This window comes from Aristolochia californica, unplaced genomic scaffold (genome assembly GCF_029961685.1).
Source record: "Aristolochia californica isolate CCGP_79_NKW_82.1479 unplaced genomic scaffold, dmAriCali1.0.hap1 SCAF_9, whole genome shotgun sequence".
Classification (NCBI taxonomy): domain Eukaryota; kingdom Viridiplantae; phylum Streptophyta; class Magnoliopsida; order Piperales; family Aristolochiaceae; genus Aristolochia; species Aristolochia californica.
Window position 1 is genome coordinate 32,990,241 of NW_027182290.1, and position 16,143 is coordinate 33,006,383.

The following is a 16,143-nucleotide window of genomic DNA, read 5'->3' on the forward strand; positions in this document are numbered from 1 at the left end:
TTAAGTTCTTAACAGTTTTTAATTATAGATCAATTTTTTATAAACAAAATATAATGATTTTAATTTTTTTATTTTTAAATACTAATTCTGTTGCATCAAAATCGAGAAAAAGTTACAAATAATAACTAAGCATTTTTTATTTTTTAGGATTCTAAAGGTTAAAATCTTTTTTTTTTCCAAGAAAAACTCGTTAATATCAAGCTCTCAAATTTATGACACGTGTAATCATGTATCTAATGAGACTTGTCAGCCTTACGTGCCGTGTGTGTATCCGTGAACTCTCCCTCTCTCTCTCTCTCTCTCTCTCTCTCTCTCGCGGCTGTAAAAACCACGAAGAAAATGCAAATTTTGATTCGACACTGAGAAAGAAAAAGGAAGAAGCGAAGCTTGTAGAAGTTGTTGAAGGGAGAGGAAATAGAGGAAAAACTCGCGAGATGAGGGTGATTTCGCCTCTTCTACGCTCAAAATCATCTGTTTCAAGACTCTAGTAAGTGACTGCATCGATGATCTCCTCTGCCTGTTGGTTCATCTAGTGAATTGACTCAACGACCGTGTTTTTTCCCTGGGTTCTGGTAAAAGGTTGAAGTGAATTTATGCGATTGCGTGTCCAATGTGTTTTCTCCCACCGACGCGCTGAATGTAGCTTCTGGATTGTTTTATGCTGTGTGGAAGTTCCATTGATCATTATACTCCCAGTTATTTCTTTTCTCTTGTGTTATTTTTGCTTGATTTCAGTAGGAAATAATTATTTATCATGTATATCATTCGTTTTGCTTGTTTCTAGTGTTTTTTTTTTTGGTCATTCTAATGAATTATGTGTCCGCCTGCTTAACTTTTATTGCTTTTATCGTGTGAGCCTCTTATCATTTCTGAATCGTAATTTTGTTAATAATCGTCGCGTTTTCCGTCGTCGTTTTACTGCATTCTCCTTCTGTATCGTTTTTTTTTCGCCGTGATCATGTTTTTACCTGGAGATCTTCTGAACGAGTTTTGTTTTTTGAGGGCCAGAACAGAAATTAGCTTCAGGATAAAAAGTTATGATCATTTTCTAATTAGATGACAACTTCTCATCTCTTAACATTTAAGAGATTGGTCATTCTTAGGGGTCCTGAAAGAAGATAAGCAAGCCGTGAAGCTGTCGTAAGGTTTACAGATTCATAATGAAGTACAAACAAGTGATGAGAGAAGTGCGACTGAAATATTGTTTGTCTTCATAAGACCGGCCTCTTTAAGCGCCAGAATTAGGCTTCCTTTTACAAACTGGATTGTTAGGAGTCTGGAAACAATGGTGGTTTCAACTTTCAAGAATGTGAAACCTCAGTATGTTAAATTTAACACTAAAATAGAAAAAAAGTTGTTTGACACAGTTGAATCATTAGACAGAAAGCCTTGGCCCTCTTCATGTACAGGGTAAAATAGGCTTGACTGATAATCCAAAAAGAAATTGCAAATACCTAATTCTTAGATGTCGAAACTGGGTTTTACACACCCAAAAAGAAAGTAGTTGACACTGTGATTGCACATAAACTTCTCTTTAGATCCTTCCTGGAATTATAAAACAAGTTGAATATTATCCTTATCTTATGAATGAGGATGGTACAGTTATTCTGTTGTTGCACTATATTAACTTTTTGAAGATATATATACTTATTAGAAATTTCTGGTGAGGATATATTCTTTATGAGGTAAAATAGTCATTTGTACTCACTAATTTGATTTTCCTGTCCTTCGCTTTAGATTAGAGCATCACTCATCCATCTATTGCATATTACTACACTAGTGTATTGCCTGAAGACAATAATACCAAAAGTACTCAGTAATTAGAAATTGTGTATTTTACTTTCCAAATTTGTTAATGGTTGATGAAACAGTGCAATCAGCATATCGAGAAATTGGCGATTGCTGTCAACAGATTCTAATAAAGTAGATGAACCTTTCAAAGTTGAGGAAGCAGAGACAGTCAATGTGCCACCACCTCCAACAGAGAAGGTTCTAACCTAACTCTCAACTGTAATGGTTGTTTGTGCTTTAATATTATATGCCACTGCCTCCAACAGTTTATACTGGCATAATGTAGTATACATCTTCAGTTTAATATACCCTAACTCAGTACTTGACCCATTGGTTCAGTTATTAGTATTGGGTGGGAATGGTTTTGTTGGTTCACATGTTTGTAAAGAAGCAGTTGAGCGTGGCTTGTCCGTCGCTAGTTTGAGCAGGTATATATTTGCAACTAACTTTGAAATACAAAGAATATTGCATTGAACAGTAGTATAACATATATCATGATGTGTCAACTTTGCTACTTCACCATGTGGAACAGGTGCTTAGTTGTTGCCCATGAACAGATGTCTCAAAGATAATTTTAGATGAATGTTCAGGCATTAAAACCTCGAATATGCATTTGATATATTTTTTTTTTTCATTTTGTGATCTTGATCATGAATGTTGGTCCTGTATGATGGGTCTAACGTGTTGGTTTGAGTTGTCTTTTGATTGTGATTCAAGCATGGGCCTATTGCTAGAAATTATTAATTCCTGGTGGAGCATACTTTTTAATCCAATTTGAGTAAATATTAAAACAAACAATTTAACTGATTGAATTCATATTATAATATATCTAAATTTTAAGTTCTGCTTCTAAAGCTGATCTCATTTGAAGACAAAGGAAGTTCTGGATTTACACAAGTTTAGTAATTTGAAACCCACAGGTATAAGTGTGAAACTTTTTGAATATCAATTTTCAGTATTGAGAATTTAATTCTTTTGGGTTAATTGCACACATGCCTTTGAAATACAGCATAATTGCCTACATTTCCGCTGGTTTTACATTAATGCCTACATAACCGTAAATATTACCAAAAGTGCTTATACTCTACCACTAAATACTGTTACTTGTTCTAACTTTAACATGTAAAAAGACAAAAACACCTTTAAGTGGGTTTCACATCATTTTTGGATCCTATATTAAATTTGTTTACTCGTATGTGCCCACTTTGGACAATTCATAAGCACACAAGAAAGATAAGGTATGATGTTATTTATGTTGTAAAAGTGCTAATGTCAAAGTGAAATGATTGTATTGAACAGGAAGGGTATCTTGAATATTTTGATGATATTACAAAGGTGTAGGCACTAATTCAAAACCTAGAGGTATTTAGGTAATGATGCTATATTTGAGGGGCATTATAGGCATCTATTGTCAGTTAAAATAATAGTAACAATGTTATGTCAGCTGCTCACACTTTTAAATTATGATATGCATACTGTTGGTTCCAGCTTGTAGGTTCTTGCATTCATGTGCAGACTATTCATTATCTGTTCAGAGTATTGGAGGATCGAAGTGCTATGTGATAATGCTATGAATTTAAATTTAAAAAATTCTTGTTAAGAATTCATTTCTGTACATTTTTTGTTCATTCAATGCGGGTAACCTGTACTTGTTTATGTTATATAGTTTTCTCAAAGATTAGAGCTTTGACTATATTATGTGTGCAGAAAGTATGACATGATTGTCTCTTGCTCTTGGCTGCTATATGATAAATATTAATGATTTGAGCAAATTTTGCAATATGAACAAATTTTTTTCCCTAATCTGCACCATTTGCTCAACTTTCTGGGCTTCTCAGGTCTGGAAGGTCAAATATTCAGGAGTCTTGGGCTAACAATGTCATTTGGCACCAAGGTTTACCCTAACTTAGTGTACCTCATATTCAGTTCAGAATCTCTATTGACTTGTTATACAAAACTTGTCCCTCAGTGAAGATAATGGATCCATTTTAGTGAAATGGGTCTCATCCTTAAACTGTAATTGCACTCATTAGTTTAAGGCCATAAAAAGTCTAAAGTGAAGATTGATGAGACTCTAGACCCTCTCAAGATGCTGAAAAATTATCTTACCTCTACTCTACAGGCAGCCTTCTGTTACCTGATTCGTGGGAGGGAGCTCTGGATGGGGTCACTTCTGTGGTATGTGCAAAAATGTGCAGGATATAAACGAAATCATCTTTCTGTTTAGCATATTGTGTAATTAGAGGCATAAAAGCTTCTTGAAGTAAAGACAGATGGTTAACATCATAAGCTGTATGCATTCTTTTTGTGGGATTAACTAAAATATTTAACATATTGTGCAAAACCACTGTGCATGATGAAACGGTAATTGGGTTGTCTTACATTTTGATCCTTTCCATAATGGCAAAGGCTGATCAGTCTTCGGATCGGCTAAGTTCATTTGAGTCCATCAGTGGATTTTGGATCCCATTTTGCTGATTCAGCATATGTTCCTTAGTTGTTAAATTTAGAGATGGATTCGGGCTCCCATGTTGCTGATTTAGTATCTATTCCTGAGTTTTTTATTTTAAATATGTAAAACATGCAAAACTTGATCTTTATGTTACATATGGGGCCACTCTGTTTCTTCTAATTGACATTTTATCTTATATAACTGAAGTTTTATGTTTAGCTTAAGATTGAGGTTCCAGCAGTCTCACAGTTTGGATGCAGAGCTGTTTGGAAATTTTTAAGAAGAAGATGTGGAGACAGATAATCATATAAGAGGATAATCCATCAGAATCTGATCTCAAGAGTTCAACTTTTTTTTTTTTTGAATATGAAAGTTCAACATTTTTGTTTTCTGATTTGTGATTATTCATATATGCCCTTGTAGTCCACACTCTTGTGGGGATTCTAGATCTCACATTGTCATAAATTACCTGATCTTTTGCCTAGGTAAAAAATATATTTTTTATTTAAAAATGATGACCAGAAGACAAGATTCAATCTTATTCAGATTTTCTGGAGTCTGGCTGGCTAAGGCCCATCATGCTGTTTCTGGGTGATTCTGAAGTATTGTGATGGTTATATACAGTGGGCCGACACAGCAAACATCTGATATAGGAGAGTCTAATCAACTGCATTTTACTTTAATGCTAATAATGAAATGGTTTAAAAGTTTATATAGACTATACGTAATACCCTTGAGTCAACTGTCATGTGCAAGGTCACATTTTCCACAGAGACATACATAAAAAAAAAAAAAAAAAAAGGTAAAAATTGAACTTTACGATGTCATTTATTTTTATGTAATGGTATCCGTTGGTTCTTTTTCACTAAAACATATTGTGAGCCACAACAACAATACTCTGCTTATGAAGAAAATTGCTTTTTCATATAATTACCTTTTATTTGTTGTCTTCTTATTGTAGATTCTCAGAAGTACAATGTTTTGTAGATATCTTGTGTCGGAGGCTTTGGCTCAAACTCTTATATGTACAAAATTAATGGGACTGCAAACATCAATGCAATCAGAGCTGCTGCAGAAAAAGGTTAGTCATCAACCAGTTTGTGACTGGTGGTAGAGTATTCAGTGCATTGTTGTTAAATTTCAAAGGACGAGCATGCAAGAGAGAGGAGAACAAGAAAGAGAAAGGAGAGAAGAAAATCACGTTGGAAAGAGAGGAAAGAGGGGACAGAGAACATATGTATTGCTGAAAGAATGGGGAGTTATTGATTCTCTTACATAATGTCTTTATATACTCTCTCACACTTAGAATATTTAAAGTAAAACTACCCTTGTCCCAATTATACCCAAACATGACATACATAAAGAAACATAAAACACAAATAAGAAACTTCCTTTTTATTCCAACTTTCTTTGAACTTGGTCACAAGTTTGCTTGCTCCTCTTGTGAGACTTCCTCCTCCATTAAACTCTCTTTAGACTCCACGAAATCAATTTCTTTAACTCCCCCCAAACTGGTTCCCTTTAGCCTTCACCTGCATAGTAGTACTCTGAATTCCCCCCTTCAAGTTGGGGTTCATTCTTTCTTTTTTAAACTAATATGGGAGAAGAAACATCACTCCTAGTCACACAACAATGCTCCATACACCGGCCAAAAATATATCTAATTCGAAAACTCCACAATTTCAAGGAAACCAACCCATTTTTAAGGGGATTAGAAAGTCTACTCACTTTTTAAGGGTAGCTCAAAATTCACCACTTTTAAAGGTGTAGAATAAACTAACTCGATTTAACTCAAGGTAGATGTTAGAGACGCTCTTGCTCTTGTTAGGTTGTGGGTCTGTAGGTATTACTTTGATGTGATGAAATTAACTGAGTTAGAAGCTAGTGTGGGGATTTTGGAATCATATCACTTGTGCAGACATAACTCCACCTTCACACATAGTGAGGTCTACGAAGAGAAGGACTGGCCGGGTTGACTTAAAACTTCAAGGTTGACCAGATTCAACACCAATGAGGATTTAATAGGAGCAAACACTTGAAATACTCAAACTCCCCAATATCACTTTGTAGAAAAATTGACTCCTAACCAGGAACTTCTAAACCTTGTTCCCCAGTGTTACTACTGGTGGTTGTTTGGCAAAGTGCATCCCTTTTTTTCTTCTTGCCTTTCCCTGAAACACATGCTCATCAAAGTGCCAAACCCACATGAAACAACCAGCATTGCACCAATTGATTTTCATCTGGTTAGTAATCATTAGGACACTGGAATTGGGGCTGTTGGCAAGAAACATTACACGAAACAATGGAGAATTCCAAAATCATAGTGTCTGGTTACTCACGATCATACACAAACTCATATAGTTTGAAAGCTTGACTGGTTTTAGAGTTCATTTCAACTTTCAATGCACTGGCAACAAAGCACCAAAACTTATTCAGCAAGAAAGCTTGTACAGCAGGGTGATGATGGATTGATAGATAGATCAAGTCGGGCTGGTCTGATTTTCCTCAACCTGTTGGCTGGTCAAGGTACACGTCTTATATTTCTCAACCTGCTAAGTATGGCTTCTGGCAGCACCTTTTACCCTTGCACGACCAACAACAACTTGGATAAATCAGACAGAAGAACAGTAATGCGGTCCCACTCAATGAGCACTCAATCCATGAGAAACTAATTAATCTCAAATTCAGGGTCTACTTAGGAAAGACAACAATCTGGCTCCAGCAGGTGCTTGTAGTCCAAGTTTTCAGGTTTGTCAGCCATATCAAGTGCTGATCTCTCTGGCAATGAACGGGATGATTCTCACCTTGACAGCATTGCTTCAGACCTTATTAACTGAATTCGTTTTCAGGCATCACGAGATATCTTATCAATTACTAACATTGCTGGAGAGACTGCAATGTATTGATGGTTGAAATCGTTAAGCTCAGTCAGTGACAGTAACACTCAAGAACCCTGCTTCTATCCATGGAGGACTGATTGCAAAGCAGGGAACTGGCGGCAGTATTAATCAAGTAAAGGAAACTCAGTATATGAATTACTGTGAATTACTGATTAGGAAACAACAACCGTCCAAAAAGAAAAATGACAATTTCAAGCAAAGTGCGTTCCCAATTGTTCACAAGCAGAAAGAGGGAAGTTAAGAGTCCTAGCTTCGTTGGAAAGTCAGCAACTCTTCAAGAAGAAATTCAAAACAGAATAGACTTATTCTGGCAAGACTTGCATACGAGTTTTGGACACCATTTGGAAACAGCTTTAACCGAACAGCATGTGCACGAAAATTGTGAACCCAGAACACAAAAAAACCAGTAAAACAGACTAACTTGTTCGAGGCAGATTGGTTTCCAGCAACCAAAAAACACGACAGTGCTTCACACTTGCAGAGGAGGGACTGAAACAACAAAGGCATCAACCAAAAATAGGAATCTTTGCTGGAGACTATGAAAGGCTCTGTGCTGCAGAATTAGGGACTTCCAAATCAAGTAGGAAACTCTCCTAGGAGAGTTTTAATGAAAACAGGGCAACTCAACTCATGCACGTCAACTCTTAAAATTTAGAAACTATCAGAAATAGACAATGTTCTCTTGCTGCGGGAAAAATAAAAAAAATAAAAAAAAGACACCTAAGGAGACTGTTACAGATAACAGAAGGAGCAATCTCATGGACTGCTAATCAATGACCACTAATAAAAAACTGAGTGCTGGAACAGGGAAACATTAAAGGGAAGTAAACTCTCTTCTTCTTCTCCATCTTCTTTTCCTTCTGCATCTCGAGACCATAGCTCTTTAATACCCTGTTGAATTTTAGAGGATGGGCATGCACGAGAGGATAACAAGAGAGAGAAGAGGAGCATGTTAGAAAGAGTGGAAAGAATGGAGAGAGAATGTATGTATTGCTGTAAGAAAGGAGAGCTATTGACTCTCTTACACAATGTCTTTATATAATCTCTTATACTTAGAATCATGCCTAAAAGTAAAATTACTTAAGTCCCAATTACAACCGAACCTGACTTGCTAAATTAAACATAAAGAAACATAAAACACAACTAGAAAACATTCTTTTTATTCTAGCGTTTTCATTGAGCTTGCTCCGTTTGCAAGATTTCCTCCTTCATGAGACTCACTTTGGACTCCATGAAATCAGCTTATTTAACATTTATGGACTGGCTTTAGTTCGTTTATGATACTATATATAGCTCTTGCGCTACTCCACCGACTCATTTTCTTAAATCAAGAGAAAGAAGTATCAGTCACTTGTATTGGATCATCATTCACACCTTATACCTAAATGGATTACTAAAATTTCTCTTTTCGCTATCAAAGTAATCAGAAAATTAGAAAATCAATGCTGGTTGCTCTATTAGTAGCTTGCTTTCCAATTCCTTTTGGCTTTGCTTCTTGAATGAGAATAATGACCCACTCCTTTCTACATGCATTTAACTGCACAGGTGTGAGACGATTTGTGTATAATTCAGCTGCTGATTTTGGTGTCATCAACTACTTATTACAGGGATATTATGAGGGAAAGGTACTTGTGTTGACTTATATCGTTGTTGCTTACGTTTTCATTTGAATTTTTGAGTGAATTTCCTCTGAAGCCTCTCCTATCCTAATGGGAAGCAATATCTTTTACGCCTTTTATACTAATTGTAGAAAAGTGAAGAGAACTGCTTTCCATCAATTTCCTAATGTTGAACTCTTTAACCGAAAGTTTATTAACTCCAAATCTGTCTGTAGTGGAAGATTATCACAATATAGGAAGACAGAAAAGATCAAGCACTGGGAAAGAGATTTCTCACTGTAACCAATGAACCCATCAACATCTGACATATCAATTGTGTGTTATCCCCTATTTAGCACAGAACAAACTAGGCACTCAAGTCAGGGTGTCATAGACCAATTGACTCTCCTATGCCTTGGACAAGCAGGTCTTCACCTAGATTGTGTTTTTCTTGCATTTTAAGGTTATTTGCAATGACCGAGGTACAAAAGTTCATCATCTCCATCTCCATGTCCTTCAGAGCCAAGTGTAGGTGTTAATTTGCTTGTCACTTTTTGGAGATTAGGCTTGGCCAGAGCATAATCCCCAATAATGATGAACAAACTAACAACCACTCACAGTTCTAAAGGACATAGAGATGATATGTGTATGTACTTGGACCACCTTGGTGAAGGTTATCGAAGCACCACAAGGTGTAATGATACGATAGTGGGTGCGTGGGTGTCTGTGTGTGTGTATGTGTGTATCCTGCCAGATGAAAGTGCTTTGTGAATGAAAGAGGCAGGCTTTCTAATGTGTCCGATTTCTTGTATTGTATCTAACCTTAGTATGTTTCTCCGAATGCATGTGTGCATTTGCATACATATAGTGTACTCTCTGTTGAGTTTGCAGTCTCTTCTCATCCTTTTCTTGTTGAAGAAGTAAACGTCACTTTGTGCATCTTGCAGAAAGCTGCTGAAGCGGAACTGATGGCAAAATTTCCATATGGAGGTTCGATTTCTTAAGCTTACTAATACAGTTTACTTGTAATTAACTATGCAACAGTAGCAGACTAGTGCACCAGTTCAAGAAAGTAAATTACATAAAAAACCTCTTGAGTGTTATAGGCTCTACGTATTATTTCTTTTATTGAGTAACTTTTGTATACCAATTTAGTGTTCCTGTTTGGATACTCAGATACAGGAGGTTTAAAGGATATCCACTCATATAAACAGAACAATTTTTGCAGGGGTAATTCTGAGGCCAAGTTTTATTCATGGGACCCGCCGAGTTGGGAGTATAAAGCTACCAATTAGTGTCATTGGGACACCCTTGGAAATGGTAATTGCAAGGTGCCCATCATCCTCGTTGTTAATTATCCTTATGAATGACAATGAAACTAAGAATGAACTTTCTTCTGTAATCTTGAGACTCACGAGTCTTGAATCAAAATTTTATAGAAGAATGAAAGTTTCCTAACTGTTAGACAAATTTGTCACTATGAGAATATCTTTAGAGAGGTCATGGCTGCGAGACAACCAAGATTTACCAAACTTGTGATAATATTAGTTGATTATGTTCACTCTATGCAGATTCTTCAACATGCAAAACCACTGAATCGGATCCCTCTTGTTGGCCCACTTTTTACACCTCCAGTTAGTGTGACATCAGTTGCAAAGGTTGCAGTTAGAGCTGCCTCAGATCCCGTGTTTCCTCCTGGTGCTGTTGATGTTTACGGCATCCTACGACATGGTCAACAGAAGTGAATGCCCTGAAGTTGCACTGCTCGTTTCAGTGTGCAATGCAATAAGTTAAAATGCCCAAGTGAACAATTTTTTTGTATTACCACAACAGTTCGTAGCTCTCAGACAGGGTGGGGTTCTTTGGCAGACTCCTTGGCTATTCCTTCGCGTCAGCTCCGAGTAATAATAAAATGCAGATTCCGCTGTGGAGTTTGTTCCACGCATTCTGTTTCCCTTTGGATGATTGCTTCGTTCTTATTCACTGGAAAGGGTTCCAACGGCCCAAAAACTCAAAAGAACCGTAACAATTCTCAAAGGAGCAAATCTTATAAGAAAGATAAGGGGGAGGCGAAGAAGCCCAGTAAGGGGATAGTGCCCTCCAAGGTACCTAAAGATAAGATAGGCTCCATATTTTAAAATATTCATAATTGACAGTGTCTCAGAGTAGTTAACGTTGAACCTTGAACCTGGTTCAGGTTCAACGAAATCCGGTTCAGTCGGCTGCTTTATCTAGTTTTTATATGGTGTTAGTGTATATAGCGTGAAAAGACTGCAAGCGAAATGGTACACGTGTTTTCCAGAACTTAGATCACCATAGAATCACGCACACCGCCAGCCGGCTAAAAGCACAGCTTGTCGTCGATGATGCTTTAAAATGAATTTTCTTACTCTTTGCGTTCAGGTTTTTGTTAGCTGATGTACAGAGTGGGAAGAATTATGGAAATGCGGCTTCCGTGAGGAAGTGCGTACTTCTCATTGTGTTTGGTTCGTCAAAGCAGCGCCATGGCTAAGGGATCTTCGGTTCAGGCCCTCTACGACCTTTGCAAGAAGACTTTTACGCCTCCGGGAAATGTCGCTTCTCCTCAGGCAATCCGTAAACTATGCTCTCTCTTGGGTATGCGTCGTTCTTTTTTGCCCTTTCTTTGTTGATTTTACTTCAGTTTGTTGTGCCCAATTTACTGCGTCGTATCTTGTGAAATTAATTTTTCTTGGATGCTCTTTCGGAAGGAAGTTTAATTTTGTGATTAAACTGACTCGTTCTATGAATTGCGGTATCTCTTGTAATTTTTTTGGTGAAGCTCCTTGAATTTAATTCGCTTTTGATTGTCCATTTTTTCTTAATTTGGATATGTTCGGTCGTTCCTATTTTCTACGTGATGTTCTTGAAACTATGCTGGGACTTGTCAGTTATGCGAAGTGGAACCAGGTCGTGCATTAAACTAAATCAGATCCGTAGCTACATATAGAGAATTTCAGGGGTCCTAAGCCTTCTTTTGTCGATTCTAATTCTTGTTGACTACGGTGGCACTGAGACAAACAGACTCGCAAAGTGCTTGGAAAAAAGTTTGGCTCAGCTCAAATTTTACTTGAGCTTGCTTTGAGCTCAAACTTCGAATAATGCTCGTTAAGTATAACAAACGGAGCTCGAGATTTTCCAAACTTGGCTTATTAGCTCATAAGCCGACTTGTTAGTATATATTTTCTTACGAAAATACCCTCACCCTAGTTGTTCTCGTCAATTCCCTCTTTAGGTGGTTGATGGTTTCTCTTATTTACCTCAAACCTTAAAGATGATTGGTTGTTGAGACTTTTCGAGTCCCTCAACATCCGATGTTGTTGCTTGTCAATGGAATAAACACTATTAATAGAGAAGTTTGTTCTTTCTATTAGGTCTACTAAGTTGGCTATTGTACATTAGTATGTTTTATTATAAAGTCTTGCACTCCTCTATAATAGCGTGCAATTCAATGGTACTAAACTTATCACCAAAATTTTCTCTATTCATTTTTTGTAATTTTTTATTTTTAGTTTTAAATGTATGTGGAGATCGAACCCGGCTCGAACTCAAGCTTGGAATTCATATAAAATTTTCAAGCTCAAGCTCAAGTTCAATTTAAGGCTCGATATTGAGTTCGAGTTCGAGTTCAACCTTGAAGTCTTAAGGTCAAACCTTTAATTGAACTCGTGCCACCCCTACCGGTGACAACATAAAGCGAGTCTGTGTGTTTTATCAATGTTTTTCTGTGTTTGGCTTCATTATTTCCATGCTATCATTTCACTGTTTTATTGGAGTGTGGAGCTTCAAATACTATAATCAATGACATATTAGACATAGAATGGATATGACTATTTTTTCATGTATCTCAGAGGATTAATTACATTTCATTTTGCTCCTTTTATCTATGTTTTTTTCTCTTTCTTTTGTCTAACTTTGAATCAGCCAATCACGTCTCTTCTTTTTCCACATTTGATGGTTGAATAGTGCCCAAGATATGTTTCTGAGAATTCGTGTTATGGCAAACTCTTTCGGCTCTTATCTACCTCTTATCTACCTACCATAAGATGATTTTCTATGTATATTCAGTTTCTATGACCCGTCAGTAGTTGAGTCTGCCTGCAATTGATACCGTCTATTTATTAATAGTAATCTTTATTGCTTTGAAAGTTCAGAGATCATGTTCATATTCAATGTCATTTGCACTAAATGCTTCTGATACTCAATCGCTCTTAGTGTTTATCATTGGATGAGAGTTTCTCTAGTCTGACACTGTGTTACTTTTGTGTGCTATATGGAAAAAAATGCTTCTCGCTATTCAGATGCAATTGGTCCAGCAGATGTTGGTCTGAAAGAGGAGCGCCCAGAAGATGATCGAGGACATGGATTTTTTGGTCAAAATCTGTTTGGGAATCATCACTCAAACAGGGTAGCTCGGTGGGCACAGCCAATAACATATTTGGACATATATGAATGTGAGAGTTTCACTGTAAGTGGTTTTATATGGCTAGTAGTTCCAAACAGTGTCTTGCCAGTTCTGGCAGTGATTTATGATAAATAATCCATTAAACTTGCATATGATAGATGGAAAACTAGTACAGTGATACTCCGTCCTTGTTTCCCTTGCCAAAAATGAAAAATAAACGGTATTATTGTGGATTCGCCATATAACATAGAGAAGGATATTGTAGTGTAAACGAAAATGAGAAGCCTCCTCTATTGTCATAGCAAACTTTCACCTTTTAATTCAGTTTTCTTCCTGAATTTGAACAAATGCATAGTGCAAGAAAAGTTTATTCTCTGGACTTTCCGTTGTTATTACCTGTGTTTAGTCGATCATATTAATCAAATATATTTACATTTTTACAGATTGGTATATTCTGCTTGCCAACTTCATCAGTTATTCCGCTTCATGACCATCCAGGAATGACTGTGTTGAGCAAAATCCTTTATGGATCTATGCATATCAAAGCATATGATTGGGTTGAACCTTCCTCTGTTCAGAGAGTGGATGGCCCTGATTACTTTTCTGGTATGCTTCTTTCATGAATAACATACTCCTTGCTACCTATTATTTTCTTCTAGGCTTTGGTTCTCAGCATAATTTCTAGTTGAATCAGGATTAAGTTCCTGCTGTATTGGTTATATCTTGTAGTTAACTGATCTACATATCCAATTAGACATTTGCACTCCAAATCCAGATCCTTGATATCCTTGGATAAGTGGATGATATTTAAGGAACAATGTGCATGAGACTGGTTTCTGTTATTGTACATAGTTATTATACATCTGTTGTTATCTGGATCCTTGACATCATCCGCACCAGACCAAGTCAAGCACGGTTAATAAATTCAAGCTCAGACACTGCTTGTATGGTGATAAGCTTTTTAAATTTCTAGGTAGTCATTAATTGAGTTTCAATTACAACGGAATGGGTCGGAGGTCTTGAACAATCTCTCCGATCCTTCAGACTGAAAGAAGATGTACACAGTTACTGTGTTCTTCAAATGGAAGAAGGTTCAGTAAACATCAGTGTCAGACTTAAGACTGCTTGGAGGAATGATGGAAATTGTGTAAAACTTGAGTTAATAAAAGATTTTTCATCCAAGTTTTCTTTTCTCTTCTTTTTCTTTCTTGCTTTGCTAGATTACCATTTGGTGTGGGAAGTGATGCAACTTTCTTCTCTTGCAGCTAGATTGGCAAAATTGCAGGCAGACACCACTCTGACTGCACCATGCCCCACAACTATCTTATATCCGAAGGCAGGTGGTAATCTTCATTGTTTCACTGCTGTGACTCCCTGCGCTGTGCTAGATGTACTAGCTCCTCCGTATGAAGAAGCTGCTGGAAGGACTTGTACCTATTACCATGACTACCCTTACTCCACGCTCCGTAAGTGAATTCTCTTGCTATAATTATTATGCAACCCCATCGCTGGATGGACATTGCATTGAGCAAAAGGTCCGAAAACCCTAACAAGAAAGAGAAGCCGAAAAACAGAACAGTTCTTTTTCTTATTCATTTTGCTGAATTTTGCTACCAGTTTGTCAGTAATTGCGTCCTGTTGACATCATATGTGCCACATTTATGTTATCCTGTTCTAACCATGAAAACAAGCTTTCTTATGCAGTCTTATGTGATTGCAGCGGCAGCAGATGAACTCCCAGGTGAAAAAGAGGAAGATCACGCATGGCTTGTAAAAGTGGAATCTCCAGATGACCTCTATATACTCCCGGGAAAATATAATGGTCCAAGGGTTCTGGCTTAACCTTCCGCTTTTGCTGTACACAAGGGTCTTTCCTGTGTATGATAGATCTAGTTTTTGAGCGCCGGCCGTAAGAAGTTGTAGAATTGACGTAAGTTCTGTAGTGTGGAAATTTGGTGCCTTCATACACGAACGAACATGCAGTAGGTGAAGTTCTTCTCTATCGAATCTGCTGCTTTTAGTTCATATATTAGAAGAATATTTTCTAATTTATGCCTGCATCATTGAGTGGACACAGAAGAGCAGAACCCCAATTTTGGGCATCTCATGTATGATTTCTTGCTGATCGGGTCTGCAGCGTTCTTCTCCAAATACGGCCGTCAAATTTCTAACAGGAATGATAAAATGAGAGGCATAAATATTTTTGATCCCAAATTGAAATCTTCGGTATCATCTGCACCTGAGCAAGTCAGGCAGAGTTGATAAATTGAAACTGGGATACTGCTTGAATGGTGAAAAGCTTTTCGAACTTTTAGATTAATCACTAATTGAGTTGCATTTACAATGAAAATTTTCGAGTTTTGGGATATCCTCTCTGATCCTTCAGATTGAAAGAAGATGTGTACTCTGTTGATGTGTCTTCCTTTTACAATCACAGAGAAATCAGTTTCAGACTTAAAAGACTGCTTGAAGGAACCATAGAAATATGTCTCAAAGCTTGAGTTAATAAAATGTTTTTCTATCCAAAATCCTCTGGAAAGAGAAATTTTCAATTTTTTTTAAAGTCCTAGATAACCTTCTGATGGGCATCAGGTTGAGTTTTTTAAGGAACCTGATCCGATCCGGCCCAAAAAACCCAGGTCAGGGATAGATTGCTCAGGGCTGACTGCTTCGACTTACCCCTCTTCCTCTTGTAGAAACGAAGGAGGAGAGGGAAGAGCCACCCCTCCCCCCTGCAAAGAAAAGAAAAAAAAAAGAGAGAGAAATACGAAGACCATACTTAGAACACTCACCATTTGTATTGTTTTCATGGATCATCCTCATTTCGTGCAGAAGCATTAGTGTTTAAACAGAGTGAATACACAACCAGAGAAAGAAAGAAAGAAATTCAACCCTGAGCATCTACTCTAAAACAGAGAAGAAAGGTATATTTAAGATAAAACAAATCCGCCATAACCAATAAGAAAAAAACTATAATAA

The 16,143-nt window shown here is 37.1% G+C and overlaps 2 protein-coding genes across 3 annotated transcripts; both read left to right on the top strand.

The window, feature by feature from the left end:
- Positions 1–314: 314 nt before the first annotated feature.
- On the top strand, positions 315–10,735 carry LOC137940409 (uncharacterized protein At1g32220, chloroplastic-like). Of its 2 annotated transcripts, none has more exons than XM_068785456.1 (10): positions 315–487; positions 1,872–1,989; positions 2,131–2,219; positions 3,630–3,685; positions 3,914–3,969; positions 5,231–5,324; positions 8,689–8,768; positions 9,689–9,731; positions 9,970–10,061; positions 10,313–10,735. In XM_068785456.1, exons 1-10 carry the CDS (start codon positions 435–437, stop codon positions 10,484–10,486), a joined length of 855 nt encoding a protein of 284 aa, XP_068641557.1. In that variant the 5' UTR covers positions 315–434; the 3' UTR covers positions 10,487–10,735. The 2 variants fall into 2 exon arrangements, with proteins under 2 accessions (XP_068641557.1, XP_068641558.1); XM_068785457.1 differs by having other exon boundaries at positions 9,970–10,072; positions 10,313–10,433.
- Positions 10,736–11,046: 311 nt separating this feature from the next.
- Positions 11,047–15,530, top strand: LOC137941164 (plant cysteine oxidase 3). Its single transcript, XM_068786455.1, has 5 exons — positions 11,047–11,357; positions 13,061–13,227; positions 13,608–13,770; positions 14,430–14,630; positions 14,885–15,530. The coding sequence occupies exons 1-5, from the start codon at positions 11,246–11,248 to the stop codon at positions 15,004–15,006; spliced, it is 765 nt and encodes a 254-aa protein (XP_068642556.1). The 5' UTR covers positions 11,047–11,245; the 3' UTR covers positions 15,007–15,530.
- The last annotated feature ends 613 nt before the right edge of the window (positions 15,531–16,143 follow it).

Coding starts and splice junctions, on each gene's coding strand:
- LOC137940409 (XM_068785456.1), top strand. CDS start 435: ATGAGGGTGATTTCGCCTCTTCTACGCTCAAAATCATCTGTTTCAAGA. Junction 1,990..2,130: donor CACCACCTCCAACAGAGAAG/GTTCTAACCTAA, acceptor CCATTGGTTCAG/TTATTAGTATTGGGTGGGAA. Junction 2,220..3,629: donor TCCGTCGCTAGTTTGAGCAG/GTATATATTTGC, acceptor TGGGCTTCTCAG/GTCTGGAAGGTCAAATATTC.
- LOC137941164 (XM_068786455.1), top strand. CDS start 11,246: ATGGCTAAGGGATCTTCGGTTCAGGCCCTCTACGACCTTTGCAAGAAG. Junction 13,771..14,429: donor TGGCCCTGATTACTTTTCTG/GTATGCTTCTTT, acceptor CTTCTCTTGCAG/CTAGATTGGCAAAATTGCAG. Junction 14,631..14,884: donor CTACCCTTACTCCACGCTCC/GTAAGTGAATTC, acceptor ATGTGATTGCAG/CGGCAGCAGATGAACTCCCA.